This window comes from Giardia intestinalis, chromosome 5, assembly GCF_000002435.2.
Source record: "Giardia intestinalis strain WB C6 chromosome 5, whole genome shotgun sequence".
Lineage (NCBI taxonomy): Eukaryota > Fornicata > Diplomonadida > Hexamitidae > Giardia > Giardia duodenalis.
The window spans coordinates 3812279-3836599 of record NC_051860.1 but is presented as its reverse complement, the minus strand read 5'-3'; the positions used below and the strand labels follow the sequence as shown (position 1 = coordinate 3836599).

The following is a 24321-nucleotide window of genomic DNA, read 5'->3' as shown; positions in this document are numbered from 1 at the left end:
ACGCTACTTATTTTTTGGATTTTGCTTTTACTTCAAAAAACTACAAAAAACACCGTAATTATTTGAATGGGTACAGACTATCGAAACAGCGGGCGCGGGGGCCGTGACGGGCCGGGAGGCCGCGGGCCGGGCAACGATCGCCGAGACAGTGGCCGGAGCTTCGGAGACCGTAGGCCAGAGAGACCGGACTTCAAGAGAGGTGACGGGGGGCGCGGCTTCGGGGACAGGCGCGGCTCAGGCCCCCCCGGAGGCCCCGATCGGGGTGATCGCCGCGGACCAAGGGATGGGCCTGGCGGCCGTGGAGGACCCGGGGGCCCTGGCGGCGGGTTCAAGGGAGGAGCAAAGACCATGGTCAAGCCTCATCCCAAGTATGATGGAATATTTATATCCCATGGACGGGGCGATGTTTTAGTGACGAAGTCTCTTGCACCAGGCGTGGCCGTATACGGAGAGAAGCGCATTTCAGTCGAGGGGACCGAGTCCAAGATAGAATATCGTGAGTGGAACCCGTTCCGCTCCAAGCTGGGCGCGGCCGTCCGCCTCAACGTGTTGGACATGCCAATAAAGCCAGGGGCGAAGGTCCTCTACCTTGGCGCTGCATCGGGGACCACTGTCTCGCACGTTTCGGACATAGTTGGGCCTACCGGCGCCGTTTATGCCGTCGAGTTTTCGCAGAGGTCTGGCCGCGATTTACTTGAGGTTGCTAAGGCTAGAACGAACGTTTACCCCATCATTGCTGACGCAAGGCATCCTTACAAGTATCGTATGATAGTCCCGGAGGTCGATTGCATCTTTTCTGATGTGGCACAGCCGGACCAGGCACGGATTGTCGCAGAGAATGCGAGGTACTATTTGAAGGCCAATGGAGGCATGCTGATATCTATCAAGGCAAGCTCTGTCGACTCGACGCTGAAGCCGGAGGCCGTCTTTGCGCGTGAAATAGAGACATTGCGCGAGCACGACTTTAAGTGCAAGGAGCAGCTGGACATAGGAGAGTTCCACAGGAATCATGCTATAGTTGTGGGGAGATTCCGTGTCAAGGCAGCGTGATGCACAGGTATGTATTTATGAGGAATGACGTCAAAGTAGCTTCATAAGTAAATATACTAATGAGATAACTATGAGAAGCAGAGGTATGATGACTGCGCCGGCCTGTTCGGAGCGCAGAAGGCTAGAGAGCAAGTGTCGGCCGACGGTTACTTTGGACCCTAGATTTGAGATTTTTTCTAGCAAGACGTTTATGTGCCCTGTCTGATCATGGAGCGCAGAGGTTGTGTGGAGCGCCAAAGCGATCGTTTCGTCTGCTGACCGATGGGCTGCAGAGAGGTCGAAAGCCTGCGTGTCAGCAATTTCCGAGGCTGGATGCATGCGCTCCTGGTCTTCCAGCGCCTTGATATCATCTTCAATATATTGAAGCTTCTCTAGAAGATACTGGACATCTGTCTTTGCTAGCTCAGGGGCCGACGCCTGCAGCTGGGCACGAAGCTCATTGAGGCGAATCCAGAGCGTGGCCAGTGGCGGGGAGGGCAGAGAGGCCGTGCGGGCGAGGTCTTCGACGGCGGCCGCAAAGTTGGGGGCGGGCATAAAAGCGTACCCGGCAGGACTTGAACCTGCAACCTCCTGATCCGTAGTCAGGCGCGCTATCCAATTACGCCACGGGCACGTGCGGGCGCGAGGGCGCGAAGAATAGGACATTTTGACTATGTTGGGTGAGAGTGGACTGGGGGATGGGAATAAGCGGCCACTCGCACTCTGTCTCAGATACCAGGGAGTCGTGCTGGCCTGGGGCGTCACCCTTACCAGAGGCGCACGGAACGGCTAGAGCAGCCCGCCGTAGCTCTTCCATTGTCCAGGCAGAGGCACTGTGAGGTGTACCGGTTGAGGTGATGCGGCACATGGATGCGTTTACTACCTAAGTGGATGCCACCTACGCCTTCCCCCTGCAGAGGAAGCCCACGAGGCCCCCCACGACAGCGACCACAGCCACGGAGATGCCCGCGATGGCCCCCGTGGAGAGCCCGCTCCTGTTGGTGCCAGAGGACACACACTTGCCACCCTCTAGACTGAAGCCACTGTTGCACTCCCCACACACACCATCCACCACACAGCTCTTGCAATCACCCACAGAGCACAGCACACACCCACTGCCGTCCCTGTTGGGCTTCCTATCACTGTCACAGGCAGTACATATAGCAGGGGTCATACCAAGAGTGTCTATCTGTGTTGGCGCTTTACACTGGGAGCAGCCATCCACCCCCACGTATGCCTTAGCGGTACCACCAGTGCCTACTAGTGTGCCCAGGGGGTTCCCACAGGCTAGCACGGACTGCTGAGTAGGCTTTGCCTCTGGGACTATGAAGTACTTATTGTTGGCCGCCTCTGTGCATATCCCATTATTACCTGCTGTCTTGCACATGAGGTTACCAGGTTGAGCTGATACACTATAGCAGCCACCCATGTATAAGAAGTAGTTGTTGGTGCACTGTGTACAGACACCTTTAGCACAATGATTACTATCGTAACTACCAGAAGCCACACACTTTCCATTAATGGGAGCTTGTGAACTATCTCCACAGAATGAACAGTAATGAAGCTCCTTTCCATCATTGTCGATCACTATAGCATCGCAGGCCCCTGCTGTCCCACCACACGCAGTATCATCTTCACAGGCCTTTGTACATGTGACCCCAGTTGAAGGTTCTCCACTGGGTCTGTAGTTCACCTTGCACTTTGTGCACTTGAGGGCGTCTTCTGTTCCCTCACAAACATCACATCCATCGATGCCGCCCTTTTGGCTATCTCCGCAAAGAACGCACTCTTTTCCTCCGCTGGACTTTAGGAAGAACCCGGGAAGGCACTTTGTACATGTATCAATTTGACCCGCTGTTCCGCACTCTGCGCAATGTCCTGTACAATCGGTGCATGTTGTCGGATTAGTCTCAAAGAAGCCCGGAAGGCACTTAGTGCATTGTTGTGCAGCACTACAGGTTTCACAATTAGCCACTCCTTTAGATTCATCACCACACGGAAGACACTTTGTTCCAGCAGTTTTATCAACAAAGTGCGTTTCACCTGTCGGACATCCGTTCTCATCGACGCACTCCGCTGTCCCGTCGACCTTCTTCTTGAGAAGATTCTTTGCTTGTCCACTGTCGCACTCGCTGCATACGGGCTGCTGGAGGACATCGTCATACGCGCACACCCTGCAAGCTTCGGGGCATGCCTTGCACTCTCTGGTAGTTGGATCGGGGTACTTCTTTTCACCACAGGTGCTCCCGCTCCCATCGACACAGCTGCCACCAGTTTTCAGGTACCTTCCAGGCATGCAGTGCGTGCACACTGTGTTGGACGTGCACTCGGAGCAACCGGTGCCGCATGCCTGGCACGTCCCATCTGTGTGTAGGAAGTGTCCCTCTGTGCAAGCAGTGCACTTAGCTACCCCCTTATTATTAGCTGGTGCCGTACACTTGAGACAGTTATCCACTCCCATGACCTCGTCTCTCTGTGTAGTATCAGAGCACAGTATACACTCCCTTCCCTTCTCTGATGGTGCAGCAGGGTTCTGGAATATGTACTGGTTATCTGTCTTACAAGTAGTACACACTCCATTACTGGCTGCTGTGCATATCACCCTCTATCACCTTCTATCACCCTATCACCCATTATCACACTATCACACTATAGAGCATTCACTACCTAAGTCACGCCTTCCCTCTACACACGAACCACCAGCAGAGGAAGCCCACGAGGCCCCCCACGACGACGACGACAGCGATGGAGATCCCCGCGATGGCGCCAGTGGAGAGGCCGCCCCTGTTGGTGCTTCCGCCGGTGTTGTTATCACCACCACTAGTGCCATCTGTTTTGACATAGCAAGTAACAGAGCCACTACCACCAGCTGGCGGGGCGCAGCTTATGCAATTAGGCACACCAACTATTCCGTTGTCACTAGCATCACACTTCACGCAGCTACTTCCGGACTTGTAGTATCCGGGGAGGCACTCCGAACACTGCTGTGGAGAAGCACTTTCCGTGCACTTTGAGCACCCATCCGGACACGCCGGGCAGGAACCCGAAGTGGTATCTGCTGCTTGCCCGTTGGCACATGTCTGGCACTTTCCATTGGCAGCACTAGAGCAGAGAGTATTACCCGGAAAGGCTCCGGCGCTGTAGCATCCGCCAGATTGCAGGAAGTATGTGGTTGTACACGCTTTGCATGTTCCATCATTGTTATCACTCGGCGTGCATCCAGTCGGCGCCCTTGTCGTTATCGACACACAGACGCCGTCCACTGGAACGTATCCAGCCTTGCACCTGCTGCAGTACTTGGAGCCCCCAACGACGGCCGTGCACTGGCCAGCCTCGCAGTTCTCTGCGTACTTTCCCGTGCACTCTTTCATGCACGCTCCTGTGCCACCAGACGACCGACTCAGCACAGACCCCGGATAGCAGGCCGTGCACGACGCTTCTGCGTTAGTGCTACAGCTTGCGCACGACTCGTGGCAGGGGGTGCACACCTTGTTGTTGGCATACATCCCGGCAGGGCAGTCTGTTAAGCACGCGTCCTTCAGCGGACTAAGGTTCTTTGTCGTGCACCTATTGCAGGTCGCAGTCGTGGCAGGGACGCTTAGCGTGCACTCGGCACAGCCTTTCACGCCCTTGTAGAGCTTGGTTCTGCCCGGTGCCCCCTCGCCGTCGCCGCACGAGACGACGGACTGGTGGGAGGCGTCTCGGTCGTCTGCTGGGAGCACGAAGTATCCGGGGGCCGGGCTGGTGCACACCCCGTCTGTCGCCTCCTTGCACATCTTGACGCCGGGGACGCCGATCGTGGAGTAGCACCCTCCCTTGTACATGAAGGTCTTCTTGGCGCACTGTGTGCACACCCCGTCGGACATCTGGGTGCATGCTTGGGTTTCTTCAGAGTTATCACAGGCCCCATTGAGGGGGACCTCGGTAGCATCTGCGCACTGCGAGCAGTAGCTTAGCTCCTCACCTCCGATTCCAAAGCACTTTCCGGGCTTGCAGTTGCCTGGTCCGCTGACAGCTTCCGGGCACAGGACGGGGTCTGGGGCCTGCATCCCTGCTCCGGGCTCTCTCCTGTGGCACTTGCCCATATAGAGGAAAGATCCCTCCTGGCACTCTGCCAGTGCAATTGCAAGTGTCAAGGTTATTTTTAGTAACATTGATGGATGGACAGCCAAGCTCTAATACATCGTACAGCGTGCATTCTGTGATGCTACGCACCTGCTATCGTGTCTAGTGCTCTTTAGCGTTGCTGCGTCTCCGTGAAACTACGCTAATAGAGTAGGCACACCGTTATAGAAGCCACCGCAGTAGAAGATTCCGATGAAAAGCTCTACACGTGCTCAGGGCTCCATGATCAGCCAACGGCGAAGCATATGGAGCTGACACCTAATTCCATGCTAGTTGGCTTGTCCTCATTTCAGAATAGGCTATGTACATGGGTTCAACTTGAGCGAAGACAACCTACGATAGCCACGTGGTTGCATTGATTTTTCGTAGGATCTGCAGATCAAGCTAGATTGCTTGCTGAGGAATAATACTAATGTCATCTTGACGACATTCTAATCCAACGTGCCCTTCAGATGCCAAGTGCAGAAGCGCGCTAAAGACAAGTGAAATAGCAGCTGCAGACTTGTTCGTAATGTCATTAGGAAGACGCTTCATGTGAGAAAGCCGAGCAAAAACCTCTGCTAGCGTGGTCTGGTGAGTAAGCTCGTTATGAATAGCCCCCTTTAGCTGTGCTATGTTAACTTTTGTGGGAGTAGAATCAATGAGACTTTCTGTCTTGACCATGTTGAGAATGTACTCGGAGTTATCGAACGGCGGAGCCGATTCTGCAAGCGAGCTTCCGTGCAAGTCTGAAATGTCTAGTGTAGCTCGGCGTGAACTTGCAAGTGCTTGAGTGTGTGGCGGATCAAAGTCCAGTTCATCGGCTTCTAAGTTGATGCTGCAGTCGCTTAAGGCAATCTCAACAGATTCTAAAGGTGCATGATCAGTCAGCTTAGGGGCAGCGAAAGAAGACGACCGGGGCGCGCGGGGCGCTCGAGGGGGATTGGGGGCCCGAGACTTCTTACACGCCTGTGAAGTAGCTCGCCGAGCAACTCGCTGCTTCTTGGGGGGTTTGGGAAGTTTTGCTGCACTCCAGAGTGCATTCTTGCCAGAAACAGCTATGAGATCTTCGGTGACAGAGAGGTTATCAGAGGTCTCTACGTAACGAGCCACATCATCCTGTAGCTTCTGAGACAGTACGAGAGAATCTGAAACAGAGTGGACCGCAGACTCTATCCTGGAAGAAAAGTTGCCATATTGGCTCTGCATCGCAGGATTCACCATAATAAGTGATCTATCAAGTGATCCAGATGGCGCTACAAGTGGTGTTGCGATTAGAGAGGCCTGTGCAGCTTGAATCATGTGTGTGGTTATAGGTCGCACATTGGCTAGTATGCGGTCAGAAAGAGCTTGGGAGACCGACAAGGTGGCTGGTTTGGCGTACATGCCAAAGATTGGGAGCGATTTAGTGGTGCATGTGAGCTCCTGCATCTGCAACTGGGAGTAAAGGGGGTCCAAGCGGAAAAGCGCGTCACGTGAGGCAGGCTTCATCTGTAGGGCAGAGAAGTCCTTGGTTAATGCAGCATTCTTGTAAGGAACCCGCTTGGTGGCCTTTGAATGCTTATCCAGGGGCCTGCGCGCCTGGCTTGAGTTGGCATCTGTTTCACCCTCAAGATCCATGGGAGAGTGGTCATGCACGCGTCCTGCAGCAGCAGTGTGACGCACCATAGTATATAGGGAGTCCACTCTTCCTGCATAGATCTTTGCAGACGCAGAGATGGCCGAAGATACATAGACAAAATCGCACGATTGCCGCATGGAATCAATGATGCCATCTATGTTCTCCAGCAGCTGAAGAGACCAGGAGTTCTTGGCAGTGATTTTGTCCTGTGCAGCGAGCGCAAGACAGTCTACTAGAATTTGCTCAAGCTGGCTCATTTTTGAAAATAATGAGCTGGAGAGATACCCTGGACTTTCTCTATGGTCGCAATGCACAAGAAAACCCACGACCGCAGGACCCCACCATGTTTTCTGTCCCCTGCGATGAATTCTTCTACACCAAATTTTGCTCCGAAATAACAAAGTATCGCGAAGGAAAGAGTACACCAGAGGCGCTCACTGAGGCGTTCAATCAACTTGCTAATCACACATCTATACCCTTAGCTGCGCATGCCTTTTGGAAGGACATGCGGCTATTTTCGTGCATCACAGAGTTCTTTGAGGAGTGTGTGAATGGTAAGAATAACGAAGCCGATCATCACTGGACAGATATGGTTGTTTTTGCTCTTGCGAAGCTTGTAGACACGCGAGCCGGAGTGTCCACGCTGGAGTCTTTGCCCCTGGAGCAGTTAGATACCATACTAGTGTTTCTTCTGAACCACGCGACCAACTTTCCACGCCTGTGGAAAATCACGTATGAGATTTCGTGTGTCTCGAAGCTCTTAGAAGGGTACGAAAAGAACATAGTGCGTGCTGGCACAGACTATATCGGTTCTATCTTGAATAAGTTCACTCGTCTCCAAGCTCAGTTAGAGAATAAAAGGGTGGTACACACCACCCTTCCAGAGCACAAAGCAGTTCAAGAGCAGATAACGATCCTCAAATATGTTGTCTCCTCGGTCTACAACATCTCAGTAACATGTAGGGATGCCTTCGACCTTATAATCGATACTGCTCCAAACACGTTTTTAGATCTCTTCAAACGCACATACGATATATTTATAGTGTCTTCGGATTACGGGCTACACCTGGTAGAGGATTCTGTCGTTGAGATGAACACGTTCATTGACTCTGTTATTCTATTTGATAGTTCGTCATCACTAAGCTTCAGTACAGGGACTCTGCCACGCAACCTTATCATCTTGTTTGGTGATTTCAATACACATGTTGCAAGTACAGCAGCCTTGGCATTCGGGCGCATATGCTCCTCAAATGCAGCAGTGCACTCCGTGTGGAACACCCTCATGTTCGATGAGAACATGGCCCATGTCGTCGCCGGGTTCAGGACAGGCCTCTCCCACACAGATGATGCATTTCGCGAGGCATGCTGCTCCGCGCTACTTTCTATGCTCGACGGCCCCTTCAGAGTGAAGAAGGACGTCTTTAAGGCGGTTATCTTTGAACCTGGCGCCGCCGAAAGGAATGCAGATGACCCTAACTATGCTGCACTGTGTTCGCTTTTCGAGTAATGTGATCAACATAATAGGCCTAGTAAATTGATTTGAATTGCCTAATTCTAACCGCTCCAGTCCGCCAGATTGCTTGTTTCATGGGCAATCCCTATTATCCGGCTTGCTGAAAGAGCCTCTACGGTAGTTTACTGGTGATCAATTGATTTCATCGTAAAAATTAATCAACATTACCCTCGGCCAATCTCTTTCTTTTTTAAAATGTCGTTCCCCCGGTTTGTTCTCCATACCTACAAGACACGTATGGGAACAGTCATCACCTTAGCCGTGGCACCCGTGCTGACGTTTCTGTTGCTCTGGGGGATATTTTACTCACGCCTTGACTACCCGCTTTTGCCCGGCAAGGGTACCAAGTACGCTGTCCCCGCGCTGCCCTTGTGCAAGGACCTCACGGGGTGTACAGCTGATACAGTTTATTTGGCATATGGTCCAAAAACATTGACAACTTATAGAATTATTAATTCTATTATCGAGTCCCAGAAGATCACAGGTAAGGTGCTTCCGTATGCCAACGCTGCAGATATGGAGCAGGACATTGCCGCTGTCGGGCTGTCTGGGCCGGACCTGGAAAAGTTTACTGCCGAATGGCTCGAAGCAGAGGTCCGTGGAACCATTGGAAACTGCACAGAACAGTTCAGTGCTCAGCTGACATCAGACCAGATTTTTACCGACAGCGATGTCGATAACCTGATGAAAGACTCTTACGGATTGACTCCTGCTGCACTAAATGAACGTGCAAAGAGCCTTACGGGCCGTACATACTTCCTGGCCATACGATTCGATGTCCCGGACAAATTCGATGGAACAGCTAATATTTCATATACAATTTTTTACAATCAATCTATGGTTGGGTCGCTGGCATACGGGGCCCACGATCGTCTTGTGCGACAGATCTCAAATTCCTGGACGATGAAGACCTGGACAAGCCTTGGATACACAGTGCAGCAGATGGTAGACTCTGCCATCGCCAAAGTGCTCTTGGGAAAGGATATTTCATACGATCTTTCACCGCTTCCAGACCGGGTAGACACATCAGTTGCCGTGTTTCACAAATCATATATATATTATACTGTTCCAATGACTATCATGATCGTCTTGTCGGCCATGCTGGGGACTATCTTCAGAGGTCCGTTCCACTCTGGACTGAGACGCCTGGGTGTTCCCGAGTTTAAAGTGCTGCTGTCGAACTATCTGTGCCTCCTTTTCTTGGACTTCCTGTCCTCCCTCTTACTATTTTACACTATGTACTTCTCCAAGCAATATCCCATTGCCGCGTTTGATGGCTGGCTTCCTCTCATACTGTCTATTGTGACATCCTTGAGTATATCGGCTTTCACTCTATTCCTAACTTACCTCGTGTATACACCTGCCTTCTCGCTTATTCTCTCCACTATTGTAGCCCTGAGCACTACGCTGGTACCCACCGTTGTCCTTATGACGCTTTCAGGTCTTCTTGGTATGTTCAGTCCAGCCCTCGTGCCACCACCGATAACGTGGATATTTGTTGCAATTGCACCTTACCTTACCAACTTCGCTCTTTATGACAATCTGCTCGTGATAGCCAAGCATGGAGATGAGTTAATATACAATAAGGATCTTTACCCCACAATTCCCATAAGCTTCATCACCACAAACTATGACAACTACTACACCACGGATCGCAAGCAGTTTGGTGCCACTAAGACCTATCGCATTCCGGCCATGTGGATCCTAATCCTCATATCTCTGATTCAATCTCTTATAGTTTTCCCACTCATCTGCATATTCCTTTCGCATATAAAACCCGAAGAGGCTTGGCGTGGCTTGCCATGGAACTTTCTTTGTTCAAGAAGCTTCTACCGCCGCAAGAAGCTGGACTTGACTAAGGTCTCAAGCGTGCGCATGGAGACAACAGAGCTTGAAAAGACGTACAAGACGCGGAGAAAGTGCTCTATCAAGAGTAGTGAAAACCATGTCCTTAAGAAGTTGACCTTGTCGTCCCACGAAAACAGTATCTTAGGAGTCATTGCGCCGAGTGCTGGCGGGAAGTCCACAACAATGAAAATCCTCTCTGGTGAGCTGGCTATGAATAAAAATGGCGGGTCCTGTATCGTGCTGGGCGAATTTGATATGTCAAATAAGTATGACGCATACCACATTAGACCGTATGTGGGATACTGTCCCCAAGACCGTACAAACGTGTGGATGGGACTGTCGGTTTGGGAGAACGTGATGTACTCAGCTATCTTCCGTGCTGAAAGCATAGGCACCATGGACCGAATTCTCAGTAGGCATAAGACTTTGGACGAGTACGTTCTATCAACCTTAGATAAGATTGGTCTGGGCTCTACTGCTGTGCACAAGCGCGCAGCCAAGGATCTATCTGGAGGAATGTTGCGACGGCTAGCCCTGGCAAATGCAACAGTCTCCTATCCACCAATATATCTATTGGACGAAGTCACACTTGGCGTTGACCCAGTGTTGAAGAGAGACATTTGGAATTACATTCATGAATTAGTGGAAGAAAGTGGTAGCTCAGTCGTTCTTACTACCCATGATGCAGACGAGATTGGTGAGCTAGCCAATGACATAGTCATAGTTAAGGACGGGAAGGTGATGACCTCAAACTCCCCATTGGGCCTTCGTTCAGAGTTGGGTGACTATAGTATCATTCTCACTATCACCAGCAACGCACAGCTAGAGGCCTGGGGGTGCAGTAGGCATGCACTTATCAAAGAGTGTATGGAGAGCCTGACGAGGATTGTCTGGCCTACTGAACATCCTGATCCGACCCTACAGCCATACGTAGCGAAGGATCTCGAACACGTAGTACGCATTACCCTTCCACTCCATGCCAAGATAACCCCGGCGGTCATCTGTGAAATCGCCGACATGCTCCAAGCAATGGCTATTCGATATAGAATAGATTACGCAATAGAAAAGGCTAGTCTAGATGATATTTTTACTAAGCTGGTCGATGATAGCTGCTCCATGGACATGGACAATGTGTTTATTGATAACACCCACGGAGGGTCCGTGAAAGTCCGACCAAATCAGATGCGATGGCTGCTCCACAAAAATCTTCTCATTGATTTAAAGGAGTACTTTATCTCCTTCATTGTGATATTCCTGTTAATCCTCTGCCTTTGCTTGGTGGTCATTAATGGAATCAGTGCGGCGAAAAAGACAATCCTGAAGGAGAACGCTGAGCTTCTCTCAAAGGCGAAGGCAGGATACTTTGAGGCATGTTTCGCTCCGTGCGTGGTAGCACAAAAACTGAATATCCTGCAAAAGTTCTCATTCAACGGAGCGATTGCCAAATGCATGAGTAGAAACACGAATATTTTGTTTAATGCTCCCTATCAAACTATCAATCAGATATCACCATGCGTGAATTATCTAAAGTATGCAGGATTAGACTCGTGGGGCAGCGATGAGATACAGTTGGGCGATGGTAGTAGCACTCTTCCACTTGGTGATAGGGACATGCAGTATGCTGGGCGCACATTCTACGGAATTGTAACAGGAGGCAAACTGGATAGCTGGCTCGGATTAATGGTAGATGGGAGCTCTGCTCCATTGTGGAGTGAAGTGATTACAAATAAAACGGGCGTCAAGCTGGCAAATGAGTTTCTAAAGTCACAGTATACGCTTGTTCCACTTGAGAACGCCAACTGGACACATGTGTTTGCTGATGCTGACCCCAGTGAAAGCGTTGCCGATCCTTTGAAGGACAGGAATAACATTTTTGCGTTTATGATGCCACGACAGTCAATAACAACTATTCCATTGAAGTGTGTGAAGACCAACTGCCCCAGCGGCGACAGGAATAACACTGTTTATATTGAGAATCAGCTCATATTCTCTCAACATCTCCGAGACATGCTGAAGGATCTCCGTTCGGCGCAAAGCACCGTTATACACATGACTGAAGACGACTTTAATAATCCTTCTGTGCGAGTCACAAAGGTTAAGCAGGGGTTCCAGTCTTTGAAAGCGGGGATCTTTGACCTGTCATCTACAACGCCAGACACGTTGAAGTTCACGTACTATACGCAATTACCCCCCTTTGGGACACAGAATTGGACATTTGTTAAAGGACTTGTTAATATATCCGTTGATAATGGAACGACAGTGACCTACCCCATGCCAGGTTTCCCAACAAACCTGGACAACAATCCATCAAATGTATTCCCCTTCTACCTACCAACTAGGCCCTATCCCACTCTCTCTATCTACACGCTGGACCCGTTAGTGAAGCTCACGGGTGCACTGTTTCGTAGAGCACTGGCGGCAATGCTGACGTCACCTGAATTCTATAAGGAGATCTACAACTTCACATATAGCGCTAGAATAAAACCAATGCCCTACTACTCTGAATCCCGGTTTCTGGCTGTAAGCAAGAAGATTGGCAACACAATCGCCTTAGATGTCAGTGCAAACTATTTGCTACCCTTTGTCGTTATTGTGCCGATGACAATCATCTCAGCCAGAGTCGCTAGGGAATACGAATCGCGTGTAGTGCGGCTCTATGTGTTGCACAACGTCCCAAAGGTCAAGCTGGTTCTGAGTCACCTAATCTACTACACTGCCTGGTCCTTTGTGCCCATTCTCATTGCCATGCTCATTGTTTCAGCCAACTTCCCGGAGCTGTTATGGGAAAAGTCGATTGGAAATATATTCCTTTTGATCGCAATGTATCTGCTTGCGTCTGCCAGTTCAACAATCTTCGCAATAATTATTGGGATATTTACAAAGACAGTCCGAACGTCAATCCTCATTTCATTTGTGTTTGTCGTGATTACAGTTATCACGCATGCAACATTTGAGATGAACGAAGTCTTAACCATTGTGTTTAGCTTTTTCCTACCGGCATTGAATGCACTTTATCAGATTCGTAGGGCAATAGTTTATGACTATGTCACTGCTGTCGGTGCATGGTTATGTCCAGTTGTTTTTATTATCCACTTATGCGTTGCCCTTATAATTGTCTACTTCCTTGACGCAGGAAGAAAGCGTCATACCTGTAAGAGGGAACCAGTCCCATCCACAGAGCCAAAAATGCATCAGATCCCCCAGGAGCACCACACGGAGGCGTCAGACATAATGAGCCAAGAACTTAGTCGCGCAGTGACAAACCTTGATTTTGCAGCTAATGAGGTGAAGCCACACTTAAGCGTTCAGCACGTCACTCATCGATATCCTGACGGGTACTACGCAGTCAAGGACGTCTCCTTCGAGGTCAGACACAACGAAGTCTTTGCCTTGCTCGGAGCTAACGGGGCTGGGAAGTCGACGATCATGAATGCTCTCACTGGAATCCATGTACCTACGGAAGGAAAAGCGATGTGCATTAAAAACGATCAGAATACTACCCGGCAGAACATTCTCAGCACGTCTATTCGCCAAGGAGAGTATATAACGGTCGTTCCACAGGACGATATCTTTTGGCCAGAACTCACGCCCCTTGAACATTTGCGCCTTATGGTTGGCTTTACCTGTAGAAATCTTAAGCCCAATATCAAGGACATAGAGACTGTTCTTCGTGTGACTAGCCTCTACGATGACAGGAACAGGAAGGTGTCACAGTTATCCGGAGGGTCTCAACGCCGGCTCACGCTTGCGATGGTCATAGTATCATCCCCCTCTTTGGTTTGCCTTGATGAGATCACCACAGGCCTCTCCAGTCGGATGAAGAACGATATCTGGAAAGCCATTTTAGCAAGTCGCAGTGTATGCCGCACGATGATGCTGACTACACACGACATGCAGGAAGTAGAAGCCCTTGCAGATAGGTGCTGCATCATGAAATTAGGGAAGGTTATTGCTGAGGGTACAATTGCAGATATTTGCCGTCTCAGCAAAGTACAGTTTACATTAATTTGTTCTACCGCGTTGCTGGAGGGAAGCAGCAACGACGATGCTCGTCAACACTTTGAAAAGCTGCGAAAGGAGTTTGTGAGCCACCCCGATGTTTCCAAGTTCCTTGTTCGTTTCGTTGACGATGTCCGGGCCAGTGAGGTCCGGTTTGAGTTCAAGAATAAAGGTGCACTATCTGATGTATTACGTGCGGCAGATTCTTTTGGTCTTCTCGCAAATGAATGGTCTATTGATGTGAGCCGCCTGGAGAACAGCTTCATGCAGATAATAAATGAGTAAAGACGGCGTGCTCTACTTCTTATTACTTCCTTTCGTGCCCTTCTTACCCTTCTTGCTCTTTTTTCCTTTCTTTTCTTTCTTGGTGATCTCTCGAGGACATGGATCCGTGTTCATTCGGGACATTATGGATGCAATGTTGACCAGCGTCGGATTGTTATCGCGCTGTGTAAGAGCAGGGACGGTCGCATTCCGTGAAGGGATTACAGAAATATTCGCTTGCTGAAGATCTTTCAGTAGGTTATTGTCCTTGACACGTGCTAACTCCCTGCCAATCAAAGACATACTTGGTAACACGGCGGGTCTACCAAACACTGAGCTGGCTAATCGCTCCTGCTGGAACTCAGATGCATGGCTCTTATACTCAGATATGACAGATCTTGTCATTCCAGCCAAAGCAACAGTTCTATCCGCCTGTGCAATCAGGGGGGTCATCTGCTCAGTGACAGCAGAGTCGCCATCTAGCCTTGAGGGAGATGCTGTACTGAGAGCTGCTGCTTTATCGGCGCCAAGGTCTATGTCTGGCAGGGTAGACTCATCAAGTCCACTTGAGCTCATAACCTTGGCATCAGCATTCCTTCGTGCCAAGTCACGCTTTACTAAAGCAGCGTTCAGCTTCTGGCTTTTGTCTGTGTTGAGAGTGAATAAGGAGGCGATGTTTTGTGCAGAAGCTACTGCCCCGTCCACTTTCAGACTTGAGTCTGTCTCAATGCTTTGCATCTTAAATACTTGTGTTTGTGGATTGGCAGTGTTGATGGCACGGTCATCAAAGAAAGTACGTATCTCTTTCCGATTTGGTTGCGGGAGGGGCTTGGTCCTCTGGGCATTTCGTGCGCTGACTTCAGCGGTGACGGTCGAGGCTACTGAGCCGATATCGGGTGCAAACGGCGGAGCACAACCGGACTCGGTGTAGTCATACATGTCTTCTTTAAACTGCATGCCACTGAGATGCCGACCCATCATCGTCCGTTGAAATAAGGATGGCGCACTTGTAGGCTGCTCTATATATGGCAGAGTCATGTCCGTGCACCCTGGCTTGCGGGATGCAGCGTTGATGGGCTGATACGTTCGTTCGAACAGGGGCACAGTTCCATCGTCTTCTTTGCGAAGTGGAGTTGATGTGATCTCAGTAATTTTACTGAGCTTTTCTAGAGTCTTACTATTATCATAAAGATACGGTTTGAGACTCAGGTCTATCTTAGTGATAATTGCTGAATTATCTTCTGCTTCTTCGTCAGACAGACGCTGCCGCTCATACTTCTCTAGGCCCGGCTTGTAAAAGACAGTGTTACCTAGATGTGCCTTGGCGACGTGCGTGATGCCTGCAGTCCTCATAGAGTTCAGGTCTCCCGTTCTCTCTGCAACCTTCTTACACGCCTCCGTGAGACCATTGAAAGCAGCGGTCTTCCGCATCTCTACGCGCTGTTTCTCAACAAAAGCCTCTTCACGCTGCTTTGATCGTTCTATCTCGGCATCGGCAAGGCTCCGTACAGCCTCCGCGTTCTGTGCCAGCTCTTCGACTATAGCTGCAGCTTTGTAAGTATCTGCCGCCATAGTTTCGTAGCTAACCGGGGCTCCCGATGCTGTATATTTGGACATCGTGTCTGTGACGCTTGGCCCTTGAGATTGCTTTTTAACCTTGGGTGCTTTGGTACCTTTAGAATTCTTTGTCTTTTCATTAGCTTCAGCTGCCTTTCGTGCCTTTTCTCGTGCAAGCTTTGCTGCTAAGGCAGCCTGCTCTTCTCTAGCTGCTACTTCTGCTTTGATGGCTTTGGCCTTCATACTAGCTGCTTGCTTCATAATAAGAGGGCCGACGGGATCTGGTGTTATCAGCAAGCCTTTTGGATCTTTAGCGATGTCTGCTATCGGGGCGAGCGTGTCCCTGACTCCTTCCAGTATAACAGATTCACGGACAAATGATAACTCGGGGGCCTCTATCTTGTCCTCCTGAGCAGGAGCATCAGGATCGGATGGGTCGGAATCAAGATAGAGGTCTTCGTAGAGATGCTGATCCGGGAGTGCTTTCGCCGGACGACGACCTAAGTTATCCTCGCTGTCACTGTCTAAGAGCAAATCTTCATTATTCAATATGTTCTTAGATGCGTCAAGTACTTGATACAAACGAGGATCAAAGCCGTGTTTTCCTCCTGACAGAAGATCCTTAGTCTTTAGATCTCCAGCAGCGGCCATTGACTGCTGAGGACTGGAGTAGAATGCACCCGACTTCTCAGTATCCTGAGGGAAAATCATGGGCTGGAGCTTGTTGTCATACTGAGGAAGGTTAACTTGAGAGGTCACATACTCTGCTATGGCTTTACGATATATGAAAGCATTGGCTGCAGAGATGCCATTCTTCCCCATAGAACGCTTCTTGGCTTTGTCCACAGAGTCGTCGCTGTCCTCCAGATCGTTGTCAGATTCATCTCCCTGGGCCCCATCAGCTCCTTCTTCCGTCTCAGCATACTTTGGACTGGTAACGATTCCTGCCAACGCTCGAAGCTTTGATTGGTTAAGTTTGGCTATTCCAAGGCCGGTAAAGTCTTCGTTGAAGTCCAGGAGCTCGTCTGGTTGGTCTATTTCTGTGGTACTAAAGTCATACTCATTATTATACTGTTCATACAGCGCTTTTGTGTGTCGTCGAGTCTGTGGAGTGAAGTAGTCTGGAACAACGACGACACCGCGGCCCATCTGCACTTCTTTAAAGCCTGTTGCTCCGTAGCGCCGACTTTCAACCATAGTGCCGTGAACAGACTTGGCTCTCACGCGGCCCTCGTGATAAGCTTTGACATTCATTTTTATTTCTGCTTCCAGCTCATTAAGGTGTAAGGCTTCTTCTGCCAGCCGTACCGATGAGGAATTCATACTCCGGAAGGTCCTGCCAGCTGTGTTGACCTGTCTGTCTCCAGATGCAAGTATGTTTTTATATAGCTCATACCTATGCCGCGCCGCGTCCAACGAAGACGTGTACGGGGCTGTTAATGGTTTGATATTTTTTGGTGCCTGGTCGATGATACGAGTGGGCTTTGAGTAAACAGTCTTGTAAATAATTTGTTCTGCCCTAGTAAGCTGCTGTGATGCAGGCCGCATGGGTGTATGGTTGAGTATCGGCTGCCGCGCTCCATAGATGGCCTCGTTTGCGGCGTCTGATAATATTTGCTGTGCCTCTCCGTGTGGACACCGAGAGTTCAAATAGAAGTCCTTGGTTCTGTCTACAAAGTTGTATGAAAAGCCCGGTCTAGACCGTGCCTGATGATATACATGTGGCTTCACAATTTGATTGGCCTGCTGTTCTTGTGAGGCTTGCTCTGCAGTCAATTTAGCAAGAAGATCTCTAGCAGATATATCTTCAGTGTCGTCGTAAAAATCTATAGATGGTGTTTTTGCTCCACTGTACAGCTCCTTAGACCATTTTTTGCTCTGTGCACGGCCGGTATTTATGTCAATACTCCAATCCTCATCGTCCCGCACGTCCTCAGGGGAGTCCTGGGGTAGAAGGAGTTTTTCACGGCCCATCATTTCTGCCTTTTCGTTGATTAGTGCCATGAAGCTGGCTGGGAACCAGGACTCAAAATACCTGCAACTATCAGCAATCCTGCCTGCCACCCAGTCTACTGAGTCATGGCAAATGCTCAAGCACTCGGTCAGAGAAACAGGAAGGTGCAGGATGATGGTCTCTATCATCCGCGCGGTGCGAGCGCGACCAATCTTCGTTTGACAATTGAAGCCGGAAGATCCGCTCAATTTCAACTGTGGAGTGAATCCGTCATGAGCATTGAGGTGTTCACGGTCACCCCATCTGCGGCAGATGCCACAGAGAACCCTATAGTCAGCGTTTTCGCGCAGCCGCTGCTCTGCTACAACAAACCCTTGCCGAGTAGAACTTGGGCGCGACCGGACTCGACTCTCTTGAGTGTCTTGCTGAGACTGTCTAATAATTTTTCCAAGATTTGGTGGAAGCATTTCGGCCACCGATGCAGCCTGTTGGGTGTCTGCTTCACCGGCCAGCATTTTAATTTTTAAATTCTGTTCTCCCAACAAAGCTAGAAGGCAGGAATCATGACTGCGCTCTGTTCTACCGTGTTCTGCATTGGCAACTTCACTGCCTGTTGTCACCCTTTTTGCTTTTGACTCCTTTCACACTGCTGAGTAGCTTTCAAAAAATGAGCTTTAGACTATTAACTGCTCTTAAGCTAGACGACTGGAATGGATACTTAAAAGGCACGCTTGGCAATCTCCTCCGTGCGCTCCGTAAAGAGCTGGTTGAGGCTGCCGGCCTGTTATCCGTTACGCGGATTGTGGAGTTAGTATATTACTTTAGCTCTATGATGGAGCGCTTCCTTAGCTTTTACTCCCCCGAGTCGACGCGCTTTGCTCCTAAGTTTCCTCGTTACCTGTTCTTTGACGTAGCCGCCGATGGGGCTCTCTATATCATTATTGCAACTATATATCGATACTGTCTAGAAAGGGGCAATACCACTGTCTCGCTAATAGGGTTAACATATGAGGACTTTAAGGAGCTTTATCTGAGAGTCTATGATCTCCTATTAGAACGTGGAGTATTGGATGTCCCCAAAATCCATCTATCAGAAGATCTAAATGGCCTAAAGAAGGATCTGACAGAATCTATTATTGCATTGCGCGGAGAAGTTATCTATATTCCTGAAGATTCTACCTGCTCCATTCGCCTTCAACCCAAGAATGTCTTCTGTCCATCCATCCCGTCTGAGTTCCTGACTTACAAGAGAAAAATTTTATCATCACAACTATCGAATGAGCCAATCTCCTCTACCAGCCTAGCGTTTGTGGTTGATAAGGGAGATTCTCCGGTCATTGACTTACTCTCTATCCCGACAACTAACAACTTCTTCTTACGGATGGTGGAGCCTCCTGAGGGCAACAAAAAGCAGGGCGACACGCTTGTACATGTGCGGTGTACACCCCATGATTATGATTTTATAATGCGCTCTCGGGATCTCCAAGCAATCCGGAGCAAGCAGATTGGCGCGTCAGCGGCTGCCTCTCTGATTATTGATGAGTACCCACCGAGTGCTTTTCTTCGACCAAAAATCACGATGGAGCAGCAGACGGTCGGACTTTATATCAGTGATGAGCGCAAGGGACCTATACTTGTACCTCCCCAGTATGTAACAGACTCCATCTTCTTTAATGAGTGGATGGACCCGTATGACTATGTTAATAGCGTCCAGGAAGCAAAGATAAGCATGACTCAACTTGGCTTGGCAGCAGACCAATTGGGAATCACGGAACGCTCGGCATCAAAGCGTGCTCAGCGCTTAACAACAACTAAGCCAGTCTCTACAGTCCCTGCAGACCCGAGCCTGTCTATGAATGCCCCACCTTTTCAGCATCAATCCTCTGGACTCCAAGTTGAACGGTCAGGTCCACAAAACACGGTTACCCTTGCACAGAATATTGAAGCGTTGCTGCAAAAGATTAATCAGATTGCCCTTACTCCTTCTGGAGCCACTCCTTCCATGCAGCAAATGCAGCGACAAAGTGCTGGACACGTGACACTTTCTGCCGGGGTGCATCAGCAACAACCTCACCAGACACCTGGCCAGTCATATCTAGTGGCTGCTGCCAATCAGTCTAAGCATCCCGTCCCCACCATAGGCAGAGGACCAACCTTACATCACGCACAGTATAGAGGCAGTCACCTGACGGTGCACGGCCAACCTACGATTCTGCGGGGTTTTGAAATGGTCATAGGGAGTGTTGTTGTTCATGGAAACACGATCGTTCTGATACCGAATGCCTCAAAGGTAGAGTACTCCACGCAGCGATATAGTAGCCCGGACGCACTTAGAGAGTTTGGGCTTCTGCTGGCAGGAATACCTGTCTGCGAAAACCCCACACCACTCTTTTCAGACATGCTAAAGTCACGGATGGTGGGGAGGCCTAGACGCGAGGATTTTAATGTCCAGACGTTGATGTTGACGGCCAAAATGCGGAGATTCTTGGAATATGGAGACTCTGGCTCGAGTCTGCTGAACATATATGTAAAATATAATCAGAATAAGCGAAGTACAGTGACGATAAATATTCAGGAGTTGTGTGCAAGCATGCGAGGACATCCTATCCCCATTATATGGCACAGAAGAGTTGATCCTCTATTCTCTACGAACATCAGCCTGCTATACCATAGTATGAAGCTCACAAATTCCTATAGTACTCATTTGAACGAGACCCTCAAACTTTTGAAAAGTAGGAATAGTAACCAAATGTCTACGCACACTCAGTCTTTCCACAACTTCGACTTTCTTTTAGATAACCAGCCAGCTGCAAGCGCGCGCCCTAAGCAGAGCGCATCCAACGTGCAAGCGAACACTAAGTCGCGTGTGGATGAGCAGGATAACTTGACACGAATCCCCCTGAATACCGTCATGGACACAATTCATAATACTTTGTTATTCGACCCTCACCACTCTCCGATAGCACAGCACGCTTGCCTTTACTTTGACCCTCAGCACAATGAGCCAAAAGGCAATCGCAACTCTATTTCGCCAAGGGAGCAGGCACACTTTGCACAGATCCCTGGCTTTGATTGGCAGTCCTACATAACTACACGGAACATCATCATTGCCGCTTGGAGGTGTAGACCGCACATCTACCTGACTCTTGATGCATGCAAGTCCGTGATTCAGCAAGATTACACCTACATTTGGTGCATACACGAGTATCTGGAAAGAAGGCGTATCATTAACGAGCCGTCCATGGTTGTCATGTCGACTGTTCCACCGCTGGGGAGAACCTTCGAAGATCCCCTTCAACTTCTCATAGGAAGGGAGTCCATCTTTCGCAATTATAACAAATTTGTGCACCTCTATTGCGGGGAATGCAAGAACTACACTCAAACAGAGCACTACAATCTCAGTGTGTCCAGGCACTATCCTCACGGTCGATTTGTTTGTGAGCCGTGCTTTAAGAAAATATTGGCAGTCAGAGGCGAGAAGACGGCTGTCAACTACTGTAAAATCGACACCTCAAAGGAGAGTGAGCGGGCACGAAAGGAAAAAGACGGCTCATCCATTTTGAGTAAGTGGACAACCATAGAGCAATTCGTGCTTCTCAATACTGTCAGGCGCGTCGTAGCAGAAAATAGGGGGTTCTTCGGCGTGTTTGATTACGTTTCTAAGCAACTTAACCGCCCTCCAGAAATTTGTTTACAAGCATATCTCGCAATAACTGCTAAGCTATACGAACCCAACGAAACTATGAGCTCTGCGGAGGTATTGGATGTGTACATTAAGCAGTTGGAAAAAGAAATATTGAAATCCAAGGAGTTCGGGGGAGTTGTGGAGCACCTCAAGGCCACATTTAGTATTTCTACTGCTGAGGCATTATACATAGCAATCATGGCCAGAGCTAAAATTTTGGCGCAGGTGGAGAAGAGCAAAGCTCTTAGTGAGCTGCACAGTGCGCTTTGGCAGTAGCAAAAGCGGCCCATAATCAAAAATTTCAGCGTTGTTTCAAAATTGGGGGATGGCATTCAATTCATATGCAAGCATAAAGGGATTCTACAAGAACCTGAAAGAGGGGACTGCCCAGTGTGCAGGATGCTTTGCTGCCATTTATGGGGCGTGGAGCAGGTTTAGTGGAATAGCAGTGCAGTCCCTGGACTTTATGCAGAGGTTAGCTGCTCTAGAGACTGCGCCAGTTCGTGTGGTTATTGAGACCATAGCCCAACGTCAAAGCCAGTTGCTGGAAATCATGGCGCAAGCCTTTGACAGGTACGCTGCTCTTGCCGGAGCTTTGAGCGACATAAGCCCAACCGTAGATGCAATAAACAACGCCATCAATACAGCACAGAGATCCCATCGGCTTCTTACCAAGAAAGGACAGGTGGGGATGCAGTCCGATGCAATGCAAGCCTACCTGGACTCAAACAGGCAGCTAGTAGGGATGTGCGCACGGTTCGATGCACGGCGATATGTGCAGTGGGCAGACCTTTTCCAGACCATGAAGCACGCGCAGCTGATTTTGTCGACAACCGCCTTAAACATCTGGTCATCCGAGACTGCTGGTGTGAGTACTGAAGTTACCCGTGACGTAGCCACTGCACAGGTCAATCTGTTTTCCGCTCTAGAACTTCCATATAACATGAAGGTGGAGGCTGTTCTCTATCAGGAAGCGTGTCAGGAATCTGCCCTCATACAGCAGCCCAAGGATGCCATTGCAGCCCTCGCTGTGCAACCAGCATATCAACCCTCCACTGTTTTTCAATCTCAAAATGCGGTATCGCCTAGCGATCAGCCTCAACAAACCATCTATAGCCAAAATACGCAGACTCATGATCCCACAGTGGTTCCCCAGAGTGTTAACCATTATCAACACTCGCAGACGATGATACATGGGCCTTATACCTAGTGTGTGTCGTCCTTGGCCCGCCTTTTTCATCTCAAGGAGGCACAAGAAATCGCAAATAAAAAATCAATGTCGTCTCAGGAGGTGGTGCAAGTTGAGGAGGAGAAGCGCAAGAACCTGAACATTGTATTCATTGGACACGTTGACGCGGGGAAGTCTACAATAAGCGGCCACCTCGTCTCAGATTTGGGAAAGCTGGACAAGAGACAGCTCGAGAAATTGGAGCAGCAGGCCAAGGCCCTCAACCGTGAGTCATGGAAGTATGCGTTCGCGATGGACACGTCAGAGGAGGAGCGAGAAAAAGGTAAGACTGTTGAATGCGCCAGGGAATCATTTCTAACCCCGAACGGCCGTAGAATTACCATAATAGACGCGCCAGGCCATAAAGGATTTGTTCACAACATGATCTCCGGGGCAGCACAAGCAGACACGGCTATTTTAGTGATCAGCGCCCGCAAGGGGGAGTTTGAGAGTGGTTTCGAGCGGGGCGGGCAGACATCTGAACACGCGCTGCTGGCATATGTTAATGGCATCAAGCAGATTGTCTGCCTCATTAACAAGATGGACGATATCACGGTGGAGTACTGCAAGAAGAGATACGACTCGATCGTCTCCCAACTGAAGCTCTACCTCGAGAATGTGGGGTACGCTTCCAAGAATATCTTCTTTCTACCCATCTCGGGCTTCACGGGCGAGAATCTGATATCAACCAAGGAGCTGAACCCCAAACTGTCTGAGTGGTACTCAGGACCATCATTCCTGGACCTCCTGGACGAGCTGAAGGTCCCTAAACGTGATACAAAGTCTCCTCTCTGCGCCTGTGTCAGTGGTCACTATAAGGAGAACAGTGCATTCATTGTGGTTAAGGTTGAGCAGGGGAAAATGAGCATTGGAGATACCGTTCTTTGCCTCCCCGAAAATAAGGCCTTCGACATTTTGGACATTGAGGGCGAACAAGAAGAGGGGAGCAAGCTTGTACAAGCCAAGGCAGGAGACAATGTGCGTATTAAGGTGAAGGATGACATATGGGAATTTTTGACGGAGGGATCGGTGATTTGCGCCCAGCCGTCTCCCGGCCAATCACCATCGGTATCTGTTACAAACAGATTTCAGGCCAATCTGCTGATAGTGTCCACAGCAGAGAACCTTGTCATTACAAGCGGCTACTCTTGTGTTGCACACATTAATCTCCAGCAGGTGGGCTGCCAGATTCGTGCCATTTTGGCTGACCTTGATCTCAAGACAGGGAAGGTGAAGCCCGAGTACATAGTGTCCACTGAGCCTCTCAAGGTACGTAGGCCTACACACGTTCTTTCCAAGGCTAGAATCATTTGCGAAATTATAACTCAGAAGCCGGTGTGTGTCCAGAGCTACGCCGGACACGAGGCTCTGGGGCGTATCATTCTCCGTCATGAGAGCGATACTGTTGCAATAGGGTATATAGTTAGCGTCAAGCCCGCTAAGTAAACCGTGAGGTCGGTCGGTCCAAATAAATCATTTACATTTCATTTCTCTTGTAAAGGCGCAGGTTCGCTCTCTC

The 24321-nt window shown here is 49.6% G+C and overlaps 10 protein-coding genes, 1 non-coding gene and 1 pseudogene across 11 annotated transcripts; 6 read left to right on the top strand and 6 right to left on the bottom strand.

The window, feature by feature from the left end:
* Positions 1-66: 66 nt before the first annotated feature.
* GL50803_0097219 (Fibrillarin) lies at positions 67-1050 on the top strand (the record flags this gene model as incomplete). Its single annotated transcript, XM_001708484.1, has 1 exon — positions 67-1050. The coding sequence occupies one exon, from the start codon at positions 67-69 to the stop codon at positions 1048-1050; it is 984 nt and encodes a 327-aa protein (XP_001708536.1).
* Positions 1051-1080: 30 nt separating this feature from the next.
* GL50803_0017464 (Qb-SNARE 2) lies at positions 1081-1584 on the bottom strand (the record flags this gene model as incomplete). The annotated part of the gene is made up of 1 exon (XM_001708486.2): positions 1081-1584. One exon carries the CDS (start codon positions 1582-1584, stop codon positions 1081-1083), a length of 504 nt encoding a protein of 167 aa, XP_001708538.2.
* A 5-nt stretch (positions 1585-1589) lies between these two features.
* Positions 1590-1663, bottom strand: GL50803_00t0017. The gene has a single exon. It is a non-coding gene; the product is annotated as a tRNA-Arg (tRNA).
* Positions 1664-1927: 264 nt separating this feature from the next.
* GL50803_0015237 (pVSP) lies at positions 1928-3634 on the bottom strand (annotated as a pseudogene; the record flags this gene model as incomplete).
* A 67-nt stretch (positions 3635-3701) lies between these two features.
* Positions 3702-5183, bottom strand: GL50803_00137697 (VSP; the record flags this gene model as incomplete). The annotated part of the gene is made up of 1 exon (XM_001708489.2): positions 3702-5183. One exon carries the CDS (start codon positions 5181-5183, stop codon positions 3702-3704), a length of 1482 nt encoding a protein of 493 aa, XP_001708541.2.
* Positions 5184-5538: 355 nt separating this feature from the next.
* GL50803_0015239 (Condensin complex subunit 2) lies at positions 5539-7011 on the bottom strand (the record flags this gene model as incomplete). The annotated part of the gene is made up of 1 exon (XM_001708490.1): positions 5539-7011. The coding sequence occupies one exon, from the start codon at positions 7009-7011 to the stop codon at positions 5539-5541; it is 1473 nt and encodes a 490-aa protein (XP_001708542.1).
* Positions 7012-7022: 11 nt separating this feature from the next.
* On the top strand, positions 7023-8261 carry GL50803_0015240 (uncharacterized protein; the record flags this gene model as incomplete). The annotated part of the gene is made up of 1 exon (XM_001708491.1): positions 7023-8261. The coding sequence occupies one exon, from the start codon at positions 7023-7025 to the stop codon at positions 8259-8261; it is 1239 nt and encodes a 412-aa protein (XP_001708543.1).
* Positions 8262-8462: 201 nt separating this feature from the next.
* Positions 8463-14399, top strand: GL50803_0021411 (ABC transporter, ATP-binding protein; the record flags this gene model as incomplete). The annotated part of the gene is made up of 1 exon (XM_001708492.1): positions 8463-14399. One exon carries the CDS (start codon positions 8463-8465, stop codon positions 14397-14399), a length of 5937 nt encoding a protein of 1978 aa, XP_001708544.1.
* Positions 14400-14411: 12 nt separating this feature from the next.
* GL50803_0013771 (uncharacterized protein) lies at positions 14412-18404 on the bottom strand (the record flags this gene model as incomplete). Its single annotated transcript, XM_001708496.1, has 1 exon — positions 14412-18404. One exon carries the CDS (start codon positions 18402-18404, stop codon positions 14412-14414), a length of 3993 nt encoding a protein of 1330 aa, XP_001708548.1.
* Positions 18405-18556: 152 nt separating this feature from the next.
* Positions 18557-21850, top strand: GL50803_0017461 (SWIRM domain-containing protein; the record flags this gene model as incomplete). Its single annotated transcript, XM_038045932.1, has 1 exon — positions 18557-21850. The coding sequence occupies one exon, from the start codon at positions 18557-18559 to the stop codon at positions 21848-21850; it is 3294 nt and encodes a 1097-aa protein (XP_037902384.1).
* A 49-nt stretch (positions 21851-21899) lies between these two features.
* On the top strand, positions 21900-22784 carry GL50803_0013774 (uncharacterized protein; the record flags this gene model as incomplete). The annotated part of the gene is made up of 1 exon (XM_001708499.1): positions 21900-22784. One exon carries the CDS (start codon positions 21900-21902, stop codon positions 22782-22784), a length of 885 nt encoding a protein of 294 aa, XP_001708551.1.
* A 66-nt stretch (positions 22785-22850) lies between these two features.
* GL50803_0017460 (Selenocysteine-specific translation elongation factor) lies at positions 22851-24248 on the top strand (the record flags this gene model as incomplete). The annotated part of the gene is made up of 1 exon (XM_001708501.1): positions 22851-24248. One exon carries the CDS (start codon positions 22851-22853, stop codon positions 24246-24248), a length of 1398 nt encoding a protein of 465 aa, XP_001708553.1.
* Positions 24249-24321: the final 73 nt, after the last annotated feature.